The sequence below is a fragment of the Balaenoptera borealis genome, assembly GCF_965194805.1.
Source record: "Balaenoptera borealis genome assembly, chromosome: 11".
Classification (NCBI taxonomy): Eukaryota; Metazoa; Chordata; class Mammalia; order Artiodactyla; family Balaenopteridae; genus Balaenoptera; species Balaenoptera borealis.
The window spans coordinates 43,333,675-43,347,758 of NC_138868.1; the positions used below are offsets into that span (position 1 = coordinate 43,333,675).

General features: G+C 36.3%; 1 protein-coding gene across 11 annotated transcripts in view; it reads left to right on the forward strand.

Moving 5' to 3' along the window:
- Window positions 1-14,084, forward strand: part of BTBD10 (BTB domain containing 10) — a 78,824-nt gene that overhangs the window by 25,477 nt on the left and 39,263 nt on the right. For 2 of the 11 annotated variants that reach the window (XM_082341587.1, XM_082341590.1), the window contains exon 1: window positions 7,445-7,574. The exons of 6 other annotated variants lie outside the window; for them this stretch is intronic. In XM_082341587.1, the coding sequence (XP_082197713.1) occupies window positions 7,474-7,574 (101 nt within the window). In that variant the 5' untranslated portion in view covers window positions 7,445-7,473. Of the gene's footprint in view, window positions 1-7,444; window positions 7,575-11,902; window positions 12,325-14,084 lie in introns of those variants that run through there. 3 more of the 11 variants (XM_082341584.1, XM_082341585.1, XM_082341586.1) reach the window with 3 other exon arrangements.

The following is a 14,084-nucleotide window of genomic DNA, read 5'->3' on the forward strand; positions in this document are numbered from 1 at the left end:
ATTTAGGTCTTTAATCCATTTGGAGTTTATTTTCCTGTATGGTGTTAGGGAGTGTTCTAATTTAATACTTTTACATGTAGTTGTCCAGTTTTCCCAGCACCACTTTACTGAAGAGGCTGTCTTTTCTCCACTGTATATACTTGCCTCCTTTATCAAAGATAAGGTGACCATATGTGTGTGAGTTTATCTCTGGGCTTTCTATCCTGTTCCATTGATCTATATTTCTGTTTTTGTGCCAGTACCATACTGTCTTGATGACTGTAGCTTTGTGGTATAGTCTGAAGTCAGGGAGCCTGATTCCTCCAGCTCCATTTTTCGTTCTCAAGATTGCTTTGGCTCTTTGGGGTCTTTTGTGTTTCCATACAAATTGTGAAATTTGTTGTTCTAGTTCTGTGAAAAATGCCATTGGTAGTTTGATAGGGATTGCATTGAATCTGTAGATTGCTTTGGGTAGTAGAGTCATTTTCACAATGTTGATTCTTCCAATTCAAGAACATGGTATCTCTCTCCATCTATTTGTATCATCTTTAATTTCTTTCATCAGTGTCTTATAATTTTCTGCATACAGGTCTTTTGTCTCCTTAGGTAGGTTTATTCCTAGATATTTTATTCTTTTTGTTGCAGTGGTAAATGGGAGTGTTTTCTTAATTTCACTTTCAGATTTTTCATCATTAGTGTATAGGAATGCAAGAGATTTCTGTGCATTAATTTTGTATCCTGCTACTTTACCAAATTCATTGATTAGCTCTAGTAGTTTTCTGGTAGCATCTTTAGGATTCTCTATGTATAATATCATGTCATCTGCAAACAGTGACAGCTTTACTTCTTCTTTTCTGATTTGGATTCCTTTTATTTCTTTTTCTCCTCTGATTGCTGTGGCTAAAACTTCCAAAACTATGTTGAATAATAGTGGTGAGAGTGGGCAACCTTGTCTTGTTCCTGATCTTAGTGGAAATGGTTTCAGTTTTTCACCATTGAGGACGATGTTGGCTGTGGGTTTGTCATATATGGCCTTTATTATGTTGAGGAAAGTTCCCTCTATGCCTACTTTCTGCAGGGCTTTTATCATAAATGGGTGTTGAAATTGGTTGAAAGCTTTCTCTGCATCTATTGAGATGATCGTATGGTTTTTCTCCTTCAATTTGTTAATATGGTGTATCACGTTGATTGATTTGCATATATTGAAGAATCCTTGCATTCCTGGAATAAACCCTACTTGATCATGGTGTATGATCCTTTTAATGTGCTGTTGGATTCTGTTTGCTAGTATTTTGTTGAGGATTTTTGCATCTTTGTTCATCAGTGATATTGGCCTGTAGTTTTCTTTCTTTGTGACATCTTTGTCTGGTTTTGGTATCAGGGTGATGGTGGCCTCGTAGAATGAGTTGGGGAGTGTTCCTCCCTCTTCAATATTTTGGAACAGTTTGAGAAGGATAGATGTTAGCTCTTCTGTAAACTTTTCAGTGCTTGTGATTGGTCTGTTCATATTTTCTATTTCTTCCTGGTTCAGTCTTGGCAGGTTGTGCTTTTCTAAGAGTTTGTCCATTTCTTCCAGGTTGTCCATTTTATTGGCATAGAGTTGCTTGTAGTAATCTCTCATGATCGTTTGTATTTCTGCAGTGTCCGTTGTTACTTCTCCTTTTTCATTTCTAATTCTGTTGACTTGAGTCTTCTCCTTTTTTTCTTGATGAGTCTGGCTAATGGTTTATCAATTTTGTTTATCTTCTCAAAGAACCAGCTTTTAGTTTTATGGATCTTTGCTATTGTTTCCTTCATTTCTTTTTCATTTATTTCTGATCTGATCTTTATGACTTCTTTCCTTCTGCTAACTTTGGGGTTTTTTTGTTCTTCTTTCTCTAATTGCTTTAGGTGCAAGGTTAGGTTGTTTATTCGAGATGTTTCCTGTTTCTTGAGGTAGGCTTGTATTGCTATAAACTTCCCTCTTAGTACTGCTTTTGCTGCATCCCATAGGTTTTGGGTCATCGTGTCTCCATTGTCATTTGTTTCTAGGTATTTTTTGATTTCCCCTTTGATTTCTTCAGTGATCACTTCGTTATTAAGTAGTGTATTGTGTAGCCTCCATGTGTTTGTATTTTTTACAGATCTTTTCCTGTAATTGATATCTAGTCTCATAGCGTGGTCGGAAAAGATACTTGATACGATTTCAGTTTTCTTAAATTTACCAAGGCTTGATTTGTGACCCAAGATATGATCTATCCTGGAGAATGTTCCATGAGCACTTGAGAAAAATGTGTATTCTGTTGTTTTTGGGTGGAATGTCCTATAAATATCAATTAAGTCCATCTTGTTTAATGTATTATTTAAAGCTTGTGTTTCCTTATTTATTTTCATTTTGGATGATCTGTCCATTGGTGAAAGTGGGGTTTTGAAGTCCCCTACTATGATTTTGTTACTGTCAATTTCCCCTTTTATGGCTGTTAGTATTTGCCTTATGTATTGAGGTGCTCCTATGTTGGGTGCATAAATATTTACAATTGTTATATCTTCTTCTTGAATCGATCCCTTGATCATTATATAGTGTCCTTCTTTGTCTCTTGTAATAGTCTTTATTTTAAAGTCTATTTCGTCTGATATGAGAATTGCTACTCCAGCTTTCTTTTGATTTCCATTTGCATGGAATATCTTTTTCCATCCCCTCACTTTCAGTCTGTATGTGTCCCTAGGTCTGAAGTGGGTCTCTTGTAGACAGCATATATACGGGTCTTGTTTTTGTATCCATTCAGGCAGTCTGTGTCTTTTGATGGGAGCATTTAATCCATTCACGTTTAAGGTAATTATCAATATGTATGTTCTTATTCCCATTTTCTTAAATGTTTTGGGTTTGTTTTTATAGGTGTTTTCCTTCTCCTGTGTTTCTTGCCAAGAGAAGTTCCTTTAGCATTTGTTGTAAAGCTGGTTTGGTGGTGCTGAACTCTCAGCTTTTGCTTGTCTGTAAAGGTTTTAATTTCTCCATCAAATCTGAATGAGATCCTTGCTGGGTAGAGTAATCTTGGTTGTAGGTTTTTCTCCTTCATCACTTTAAATATGTTTTGCCACTCCCTTCTGGCTTGCAGAGTTTTTGCTGAAAGATCATCTGTTAACCTTATGGGGATTCCCTTGTGTGTTATTTGTTGTTTTTCCCTTGCTGCTTTTAATTTGTTTTCTTTATATTTAATTTTTGATAGTTTGATTAATATGTGTCTTGGTGTGTTTCTCCTTGGATTTATCCTGTGTGGGACTCTCTGTGCTTCCAGGACTTGATTAACTATTTCCTTTCCCATGTTAGGGAAGTTTTCAACTATAATCTCTTCAAATATTTTCTCAGTCCCTTTCTTTTTCTCTTCTTTTTCTGGGACCCCTATAATTCGAATGTTGGTGCGTTTAATGTTGTCCCAGAGGTCTCTGAGACTGTCCTCAGTTCTTTTCATTCTTTTTTCTTTATTCTGCTTTGCAGTAGTTATTTTCACGATTTTATCCTCCAGGTCACTTATCCGTTCTTCTGCCTCAGTTATTCTGCTATTGATCCCTTCTAGAGTATTTTAAATTTCATTTATTGTGTTTTTCATCGTTACTTGGTTCCTCTTTAGTTCTTCTAGGTCCTTGTTAAATGTTTCTTGCATTTTGTCTATTCTATTTCCAAGATTTTGGATCATCTTTACTATCATTATTCTGAATTCTTTTTCAGGTAGACTGCCTATTTCATCTTCATTTGTTAGGTCTGGTGTGTTTTTACCTTGCTCCTTTATCTGCTGTGTGTTTTTCTGTCTTCTCATTTTGCTTATCTTACTGTGTTTGGGGTCTCCTTTTTGCAGGCTGCAGGTTCGTAGTTCCTGTTGTTTTTGGTATCTGTCCCCAGTGGGTAAGGTTGGTTCAGTGGGTTGTGTAGGCTTCCTGGTGGAGGGGACTAGTGCCTGTGTTCTGGTGGATGAGGCTGGATATTGTCTTTCTGGTGGGCAGGTCCACGTCTGGTGGTGTGTTTTGGGGTGTCTGTGGCCTTATTATGATTTTAGGCAGCCTCTCTGCTAATGGATGGGCCTGTGTTCCTGTCTTGCTAGTTGTTTGGCATAGGGTGTCCAGCACTATAGCTTGCTGGTCGTTGAGTGAAGCTGGGTCTTGGTGTTGAGATGGAGATCTCTGGGAGATTTTTGCCATTTGGTATTACGTGGAGCTGGGAGGTCTCTTGTGGACCAGTGTCCTGAAGTTGGCTCTCCCACCTCAGAGGCACAGCCCTGATGCCTGGCTGGAGCACCAAGAGCCTTTCATCCACACGGCTCAGGATAAAAGGGAGAAAAAATAGAAAGAAAAAAAAGAAAAAGGATAAAATAAAGTAAGATAAAATAAAATAAAGTTATTAAAATAAAAAAAATAAAAAATAATTATTAAGATAAAAAGGAAAAAAATTTTTTAAGTAAAAAAAAAAAAAAACGGATGGGCAGAACCCTAGGACAAATGGTGAAAGCAAAGCTATACAGACAAAATCTCGCAGAGAAGCATACACATACACACTCACAAAAAGAGGAAAAGGGGACAAAATAATATATCTTGCTCCCAAAGTCCACCTCCTCAATTTGGGATGATTTGTTGTCTATTCAGGTATTCCACAGATGCAGGGTACATCAAGTTGTTTGTGGAGCTTTAATCCGCTGCTTCTGAGGCTGCTGGGAGAGATTTCCCTTTCTCTTCTTTGTTCGCACAGCTCCCGGGTTTCAGCTTTGGATTTGGACCCGCCTCTGCGTGTAGGTTGCCTGAGGGCGTCTGTTCTTCCTCAGACAGGACGGGGTTAAAGTAGCAGCTGCTTCGGGGGGCTCTGGTTCACTCAGGCCTGGGGGAGGGAGGGGTACGGATGCGGGGCGAGCCTGCGGCGGCAGAGGCCAGCATGATGTTGTAGCAGCCTGATGCGTGCCGTGCGTTCTCCCGGGGAAGTTGTCCCTGGATCATGAAGTTGTCCCTGGATCACGGGAGCCTGGCAGTGACGGGCTGCACAGGTTCCCGGGAGGGGCGGTGTGGATAGTGACCTGTGCTCGCACACAGGCTTCTTGGTGGCTGCAGCAGGAGCCTTAGCGTCTCATGCCTGTCTCTGGGGTCTGCGCTGATAGCTGCGGCTCGCACCCGTCTCTGGAGCTCGTTTAGGCGGCGCTCTGAATCCCCTCTCCTCGGGCACCAGGAAACAAAGAGGCAAGAAAAAGTCTCTGCCTCTTCGGCAGCTCCAGACCTTTTCCCAGACTCCCTCCTGGACTCCCTCCCTGCTAGCTGTGGTGCGCTAACCCCTTCAGGCTGTGTTCATGCTGCCAACCCCAGTCCTCTCCCTGCATCCTACGAAGCCTGAGCCTCAGCTCCCAGCCCCCCACCCGCCCCGGCGGGTGAGCAGACAAGCCTCGGGCTGGTGAGTGCTGGTCGGCACCGATCCTCTGTGCGGGAATCTCTCTGCTTTACCCTCCGCACCCCTGTTGCTGTGCTTTTCTCCGTGGCTCTGAAGCTTCCCAACTCTGCCACTCGCAGTCTCCGCCCGCGAAGGGGCTTCCTAGTGTGTGAAACCTTTCCTCCTTCACAGCTCCCTCCCACTGGTGCAGGTCCCGTCCCTATTCTTTTGTCTCTGTTGTTTCTTTTTTCTTTTGCCCTACCCAGGTAGGTGGGGAGTTTCTTGCCTTTTGGGAGGTCTGACGTCTTCTGCCAGCGTTCAGTGGGTGTTTTATAGGAGCAGTTTCACATGTAGATATATTTCTGATGTGTCTGTGGGGAGGAACGTGATCTCTGCGTCTTACTCTTCCGCCATCTTCTCTTCTCCTCTCGAGATTTTTTTTTGTTTTCATAACATTTGTGGTTTTTATGTTCATTTAACATCTGACTGATTTTTAATCAGTCATTCAGCGATCCTTCAGGAAAGGTTTCCTTTTCCAGGAGTATTCAGCAAATAAACTGTGCGTCATTTGCTAAGGAATTTGAATTAGCCATTGTACAGTTCTCTTCCTTCCCCCTTTATTATTTTTATTTCACTCTTTGAGCTACTTATTTACATATTATATTAAAATGTTAATTTATTATTAGATTTTTCAATTGTTTTTGGAAAGAAAGTACTAAGTTAACTATAAAGAAAAAAATTCTAAAGTAGCAAAATAGTTTGTCTAAAATAAAAGTGTTTCTTTTAATGAGCTCTGAGTTAGACTCACAATTTTCATGAGTTTATCTTTGGCATTTTTTGGTGAAATTGTACTGGAATAATCTATACAATTCAGTGAGGTACAGTATTTTCTCAATTCTGGATTCCCTTTGACTTTTTTTTTGGATGGAGAATGTAGACATCCATCCCATTACCTCTCATCCCGTTGACTTTTATGCATAAATCCCTCCTCACTTCCCTGTATCAAATCTTACTTGGAAAAGTATATACTAAGCATACAGAAGTGAATGTCAGGAAACCTGGGTTCTAATCCAGTTTACATAACTTTGTTCAAATTGTTTAACCTCATTTGTTTTTTCTTTTGGTGTTTGCAATCTCTAAAAGTCAAATCTGACCTACTATTTCTAAACAGAATACTGCAGTCTGAGCATTTTTCAAGATCAAGACTTTATGCTATATAGTAATAAATTCTCATTGTTCTTTATAATCCTGCTGTTGACCAACATTGTGACCTTTGGCAAAGTTACTAACCTTCTCAGACTGTTTTCTATTCTGTATATGGGGAGTATAATACCTACCTTGTAAGTTGATTGTGAAGATTAAATTGGGTAGCGAATATACTTTAAAGTGCTTAGTTCAGGTATTTCGTAAAGCTGTTGTTAAGGAGTTCTATAATTTCACAGGACTGTAGTAGAACTAACAGTCATAAGCCTCACATATGAAAAGGCATAAAATACATGAATCATACTGATAAAATGTTTTTTGATAATTGCACCGTAAGGAAACATTAGGATGTTTGCATACTGTTAGTTTTGAACAAATAATAAATTTCTATTCATGGTCTTTAACTTGGTTAAAGAAATAACAACATTGTTATCTGGTCTTACTAGATGCTTTGTTAAGTATCTTAAAACTTTAGTAATTAAGAAATGTGTTCCAAATGAAATTTTGTCTGGAAGAATCATTCTGTGGAGTTGTTTTTGTCTTTTTTGGTTCTTTATTGATGTTTGGAAACATGAGGTACCCAAATGTCAATAAGTATATTTACTAAATACAAATAGCACATTATTAAAATGTTGTTTAGGAGTAACAAATTTAATCGAATAATCAAATGAAAAGTACCTAAAAAGGCTTTTGGTGTTTATTTTAATCTGATTTGTGGCATTTTGTGTGTCTGATGTTTTATAATCCTGTTCATCACTTTAAAAAATGTCACAGTAATGTCAGAAAGGATACAAAATTCTGTGACTTACTCTGCATGGAATAGATTTAAAGGTCAACGCTACTCTTTTATGTAGGTTATGGGTGCTTCATGTGTGCTTTCAGAGCAGTAGTGTGAGGAAGCTTGAAGTGGGATGGCAGGACGGCCTCATCCTTATGACAGTAACTCCAGTGATCCAGAGAATTGGGATCGGAAATTGCATAGTAGACCTCGTAAACTTTATAAACATTCAAGGTAGGTAGAAAATGTGTATTTCACATGTCAAAGCTCTGCTAAAACTGATTTTTATGAAGAACCAAACTGCATTTGGTGTGGCAAGTCCTGTCAGAGGATGGGAGCCGGTTTACAAAATATATGAATGTTTGCATTTCTCCTAAAAAACTTTGAGGGAAACATTTTTTCCTTTTCTTATATTTGTATTTATATGAATTTTTATTTCTGTTTCTAAATAATGCTAAAATATCCTTAGTTGACCCCATAAATAAATGCTATAGTTAATTTAACTGGGAAGTCTGGCAAGACAGGTTAACTCTTTTTATTTAAAACTCTCTAATACGAATTTATTTTGTGCTCTAAATACATTGTGTATGATAATTTATAGGCTTTTGTCAGTCTTTGCCTCTGTACATTTTTAACTATGTGAATTTATGTTGTGTTATCATCGTGATCCTAGTAGTAAAATCAGTCCATCAGTGACTCGCCTAGTTCATTTAAAGTTTGCTGCATTAAATGAAATTCAGTTGAAAAGTTTCAGCCCATTTATACATTATTTTTAAAGCTTTCATTTTGTGCTATGTGACTTAATGGGGAGCACCTTGTTTAGAACACTTTATGATCTGATATTTTAAGGTGTTGACACCTCATAAACCTCACATAACGCAGGTACGTAAGCATGTTTTCATAGAGAGTTGTGCTTTATGAATATTTACTTAGGGGATACTATTGAACATTTAACTTACTTGAATGTAAAATTCTCCTGATCACTGATAACTAATACCAGCTTTATTGAAAAAGAATAAAAACATGCTGTGATATTGAAATCCTTTTTGTAATTTTAAAGAAATGATTCAGCTACTTTTATTAAGCTATATACATGGCTAGAAAATATGAGTGACTAGTACTATTTAAGTCTCCTGACAAGATGTGTACCTTTATTGTGGACTTTTAATGTGGTGAGGTCTAAAATGAAGACATTGAGTTGACTTTATTAATTTATAAGTACACACCAGTGGTGTGAGTGTTTTTTGGTTTATTTGTTTTTTTGGTGTGTTTGTGTGTGTGTGTGTGTGTCCTTCAATTGGTGCTCTAGTTCTTTTTCTCCATCCTGTTTTACATGGATATTTATTTTGTCTTTGAGATTAAAGAGATACTGGTTTTATCTCATTAAATATTGGGCTTTATTTATATCTGATATGTTATATACATTTTTTCAGGTGAATTATATCTTATCCTTGCTAGTTCTTAATATTTTTCTACTGATGTACAAGACTGGGTTGTATATGAAGTCGTGACAAGGTGAAAATAAACTATTGTTTACTTTATAAAAGCTGCGTGCGTACAATGGGAAAAATTTATTAAGAAACAGTACTTTTTAAATTGCTGTTATTTTACTTCAGTAAAAACAGTTACCATAGCTCTTCTTGATTTCTATAGCATCAGTACCTTTTTGGTGCTCTTTTTAAGTAAGATTGCAGTAGTATTGGTTGTTTAAGTGAAAAATATTAGAGAAGTAAATGAATGCCAATGTATTGAATTTTTTTTTTTTTTTTTTAATGGAAAGACCATGAAATCCTTTGACCTTGTCTTAACCTCATTTGTGGAAGAACTGCCCAAGGGAAATCAGTTTACTTTTTGGGACCTCTTGTTCTTATGAACTTATGAACATGTAACTTCAGATGCTTTAAAAATATATTCAATTTGACTTTTTTAAAATGGTAGTTTTTGAATTAATAGTAAATTAATTGAGCTGTATTAAAAACTAACAGCAGCAAGTATTATTGTGAACCTGTGCTCAGTTCAGGAGAGATTAAGCAGTTCGTCAGGGTACCATCATGGAATGCGTTAATATCCACGTATGGAACAATTAGAGGACAGTAGGGCACTAAACTGTGGTAGTGAGTTGCAGTAAAATAAGAGTTCAGAGAAGGAGTCAGTGTCAGTCTGAACAGGTGAAAATGAGACTTGAACTAATCCTTGGATGGTTAGGTAGATGGAGGGCATTCCTGCCAGGGACCTTCTGGAGATTACCTTGACTGGAGATTACCTTGACTGGATCTAAAGGATCTAAAGTGAAATACTATTCACTCTGTGAATAGTATTACTGTCCCCATTTAACAGATGAAAAAAATGAGGTTAATAAACTTGCCCAAGGCCATCCAACTTGTAAATGACAAAGCTAGAATTTATAAGCAAGTTTCTCATTCTTTTTATTTTTTAAAATTTTGAATAACTTATTGTGATACATTTAAAATACATATACAGTAGAGAGAACAGGTATAATGAACCCCTATGTACCCATTCCCCAGCTTCAGGTTATCAACTGATGGCTGATTTTGTTTCATCTGTACTTCTGCCTACTTGCATCCTTTTTTTGAATCTTGTGTATTTTATTTAGGGATGTTTGAGTAGAAGGAAGCCAGACTAAACACTGGCTTAAGTTAGGGGTTTATTTTTCTTGTACACAAAAAGGCTTCAGGATATTAGGGTCAAAAGTCTTTGATTTTTCTTGGTGTTTCCTCACAATCACAAGATGGCTTACCATAGTTCCAACTGTCATGTCCACCTTCCAGACAAGAAGGAGGAGGAGGAAGAGGAAGGGAGACGGGGACGATGGGAAAGAGGTTTCATTTATATCAGGAAATTAAATTTCTCAGAAATTTCCAGCGGGCATCTGCTTATATCAATAAATCATTGCCTAGAACTATGTCATATGGTCATCTCTGGATTATGGAGACTGAGAAATATAAGTGCTCCCGTTGCCACCTCAAACAGAATTGGGGATTTAAATTTACAAAAACTAAATGTGTCAGTCTGTTAAGGCTGCTATAACAGAATACCATGGACTGAGTGGCTATATTATAAACAACAGAAATTTATTTCACATGGTTCTGGAGGCTGGGAAGTCCAAAATCAAGGCGCTGGCACATTTGGTATCTGGTAAGGGCTTGCTTCCTGCTTCAGACACCCCTCTTTTTGCTGTGTCCTCACGTGGTAGAAGGGAATAGGGATCTTTCTGGGATCTCTTTTATAAAGGTATTAGTCCCATTCATGAAGGCTCTGCCCTCATGAGCTAATCACCTCCCCTCCATATACCATCACGTTGGGGGAATACATATCAACAGATGAATTTTGGAACTAAAAACATTCAGCCTTTAGCAATAAAGAAATACTTTATTGGTTCAGTTTTTGCGGATTTTCAAAAAAGTTGTTTAAATTTGCTTTTTGTTCTGTTCACATATTGGAATAGCCTGCTTTCTAAAATCTTTTTCCTTTGATTTTTTCCCCCTTTACCTTTCCTTATTGGCAAGGATAAAAATAAATTTCTTGAATTATAAAGGTAACAATAATAATTACTATATACATGTTCTTACCTTGGAGGTTTGAGGGTTTGGTGGGCATTGCGTTGTGGTTTCTCTTTTACCTAATACAACTTTAAGGTACTTTCTTTTCTGAAGTTTCTTTGAATGTAGATTTAATAAGTATAACACTGATATAAAAGACAAGGCAGGGAAACCAGTCTGGGCGTGGATGAAATTCAGGGTGCCTGTGATTCCTCTGCAAGTGCATACAAATGAATTAGATAGCTGAAAAATTACTGAAGTTTATTTCTTTCTGACTAGTAGTTGTATAGTTAATACTTATATTGAGGGGTTTGGTAGCTTGCTGAGAGGTTAAAGATCATTTCAGTTGAAGTTTATTTGGCTTGAGTATGACACCTTTCTTTAAATTAGAAGAGTTTTTGCTATTTAAAAAGGAAAAAGAAAGAGCACCTTTTCTGTGTAACTGATGTTAAAATGCCCTAGAGTGACAATATGCTAAAAGCTCTTGCATATTTGAATTGGGTCGAATACAACTATTTAAAACTCAGATCTGCAGTCTGCTCAGGTTACTAAAGATAAATGCATCATACATTCAATATCAGACTTTGCCGCAAGGGTTCATTCCCACATAGAAGTACGCATGCTCCTTTCTTCTGAGACTGCACGAAGATTGAGCTTTCCATTTTCCTTTTTAAGTCGCTCTTTAGTCCTACCAGCAGTTTAGAAATGGAAAAGTTTGGTTGCTTTAAAGACTAGTTCCTTAGTGGGTTCTTAAAGTACAGATAATATTTTCTCTTCAGTTCTAAAGAGAAGTTTTACTGCCCAGAATAGGTACACAATAAAACATTGAAAGGAAAAAAGAAAGTTAGCTGCATCCTAGTTTTCTAAAACCTGGCAAGCTGGCAGAGCTAGAATTAGCTTTACAGATGGCATTTGGCAACATATCTACATATCACTAAGCCCTCATCTCCTGAGTTTTCTTCATCCTGTCTATCAGTTACAATATCCAATCACTGCACAAAGATGGAGAAGTGGGATGATCACAGCTCACACGATGCTGTTTGGTTAGAAACGTCAGTGCTGCACAACCCACGGCTGAGTCAGTGTCTGTGAGAAAATGAACTGAATTAATATATAGCGGGGGTTGTATCTCTGAACATTTAAAGCCTAAATAACCTCAATAGCATTATTACACAGTAGAGGGAGGAAAGCTAAAGGAAGTCTGTAGACAGGTGAGGTAGGGGGACTGGGAAATTTTCTCATTGTTCAGAGGAATTCTGAAGATGATGGAAATATCAGATGTGCTAAAGTTTCCTAGTAATGCCCAAGGATGCTGACCTGGCTTTCAGTGCTGCATTGTTTGAAAAAGCAGAGTCCCTTTATACTCTGATTTCAAAATTTTTTTCTTGTTTTTGTGTGTCTGCCTTGGCATATACTAAAGTAAGGTGTGTATTCATTTATTACATGATAATGCTGGGTTATAATTCTATACATATATGAGAGAGGTTGAGAGAGATATGTTTGGCCTTTGTTTCATTATGATCATTTATGTTTCTGAATGTTAAAGATCATATGTCTTGATTGTCAGTTTAATGGCAAGTTATTTAAAATAGTGTGTGTTTTTATTGTTTCTATGGGTTTGAGGCTTTGTTTTTTATTTCATTTAAAGTCAGAGTAGAATCTTCATGTAATTGAGAATGCATTATGTTTGATATTGTTTCTTATGAATATCATATAAAATTTATTTAAGGAAAAACTAATTTTGAAATAATATTTTTGATATATTTGAAAATAAAATTCAAGATAGAGAAATGAAATAATTTCCTAAAGAGGAAGGTGAATGTATTTTTACTTTTGGATGAATTAAGGATTAGTTGAATCACTTTATATATATTTTACAGAACTGAATGTATTTGAATGATAAAGTTTTAACTGGTTAAGATGACTTTTTTCCTAGTTTTTTGGAACACAGGCTCTGAATAGATGATCTAGATACTGCCACTGAAATAGAGAGTAAATCAGATAAGTTTTGGGGTTGCTGCAAATTGATTTTCAACCAGAAAATATTTCTAAATGAAGATAATTGTTCTTGCTATGAGATTTTAAGTCTTGACTGGTGATAGTGCTTACTTTATTAGGAAATTTTGGCACGATTTTAAATAATTTAACTAATGGCTTTTTTCTTTTGTCTTCATTATCCCTATCCTACTGAGCCTTCATTTGGTAGGGATTTGGGGGGATATACAACATTTTTAAATTATTTTAAATGTTATTAAGTAGTTTATAACATTCTTTTCCTTGAAATGTCAGGAAATTCTTGTGATTTCCCCCATTTAATTTCTAAAAGTTTGAATGGTCATCTTGATGGTTATCATAACTTATTTGTATAGGTAGGCTAACTGGTGGTATCTTATTTTGGCTTTTTTTTTTTCCTGGTTTTGTGTCCAGAAATGTTTTTCTAAGCTTGCTTTAGTAATAGAATTATAAAAGCAGAAATTTCACGCTAGACTTATACTTTATAGAATTTTTTTTCTCTGGTTCGGCTTATTTTTAAAAAAATAATGCCTGTGTTATTATAAGAGTAATACATATTCATTACATAAATTTGGTAGATACAGAAAAGCACGTAGAATAAAATTAAAATGTTCTACCATCAAAAGAAAAACTTTAAATATTTTCGCATATAACCTTTTTTCCCTGTGTATATATAAAAATGTAAATTCACACATATACACTTAAAAATGATTTTGGGATATTACTGTATACACTGTTATATAACCCATCTGTTGTTGTTTTCTTTTTTTTTTAATAAAAAGCAAACTTAATCATGAACGTTCCCTTTGTCACGAAAGTCTTCTATAGCATAATTCTTGAGAACTGCATAGTGTTTTATATATATATATTTTGTAATTTATTTCACCAATCTGAGTTTTTCTGATTCTTGATCAGAGAAAAGATCAGCTTGATTCTACAGCATAAATTTCTCAAAAAAGGAAGAATGTCTTAAGGAGTTAAGTAAAAATACAATTTTGATACTTTTCAGAAGGAAAAAGATTCTCAGTGTGATTATACAATGAACTCTTGAAAGATATGCACACTACTTTTAAAACAAAGCAGATAAGATTGCCATAACAAAGTATAGAAAATCTTTTTAAAAATCAGGGAAACAGAGCTTAGACAAGCTGAGACATTTAAGAAATGCAAA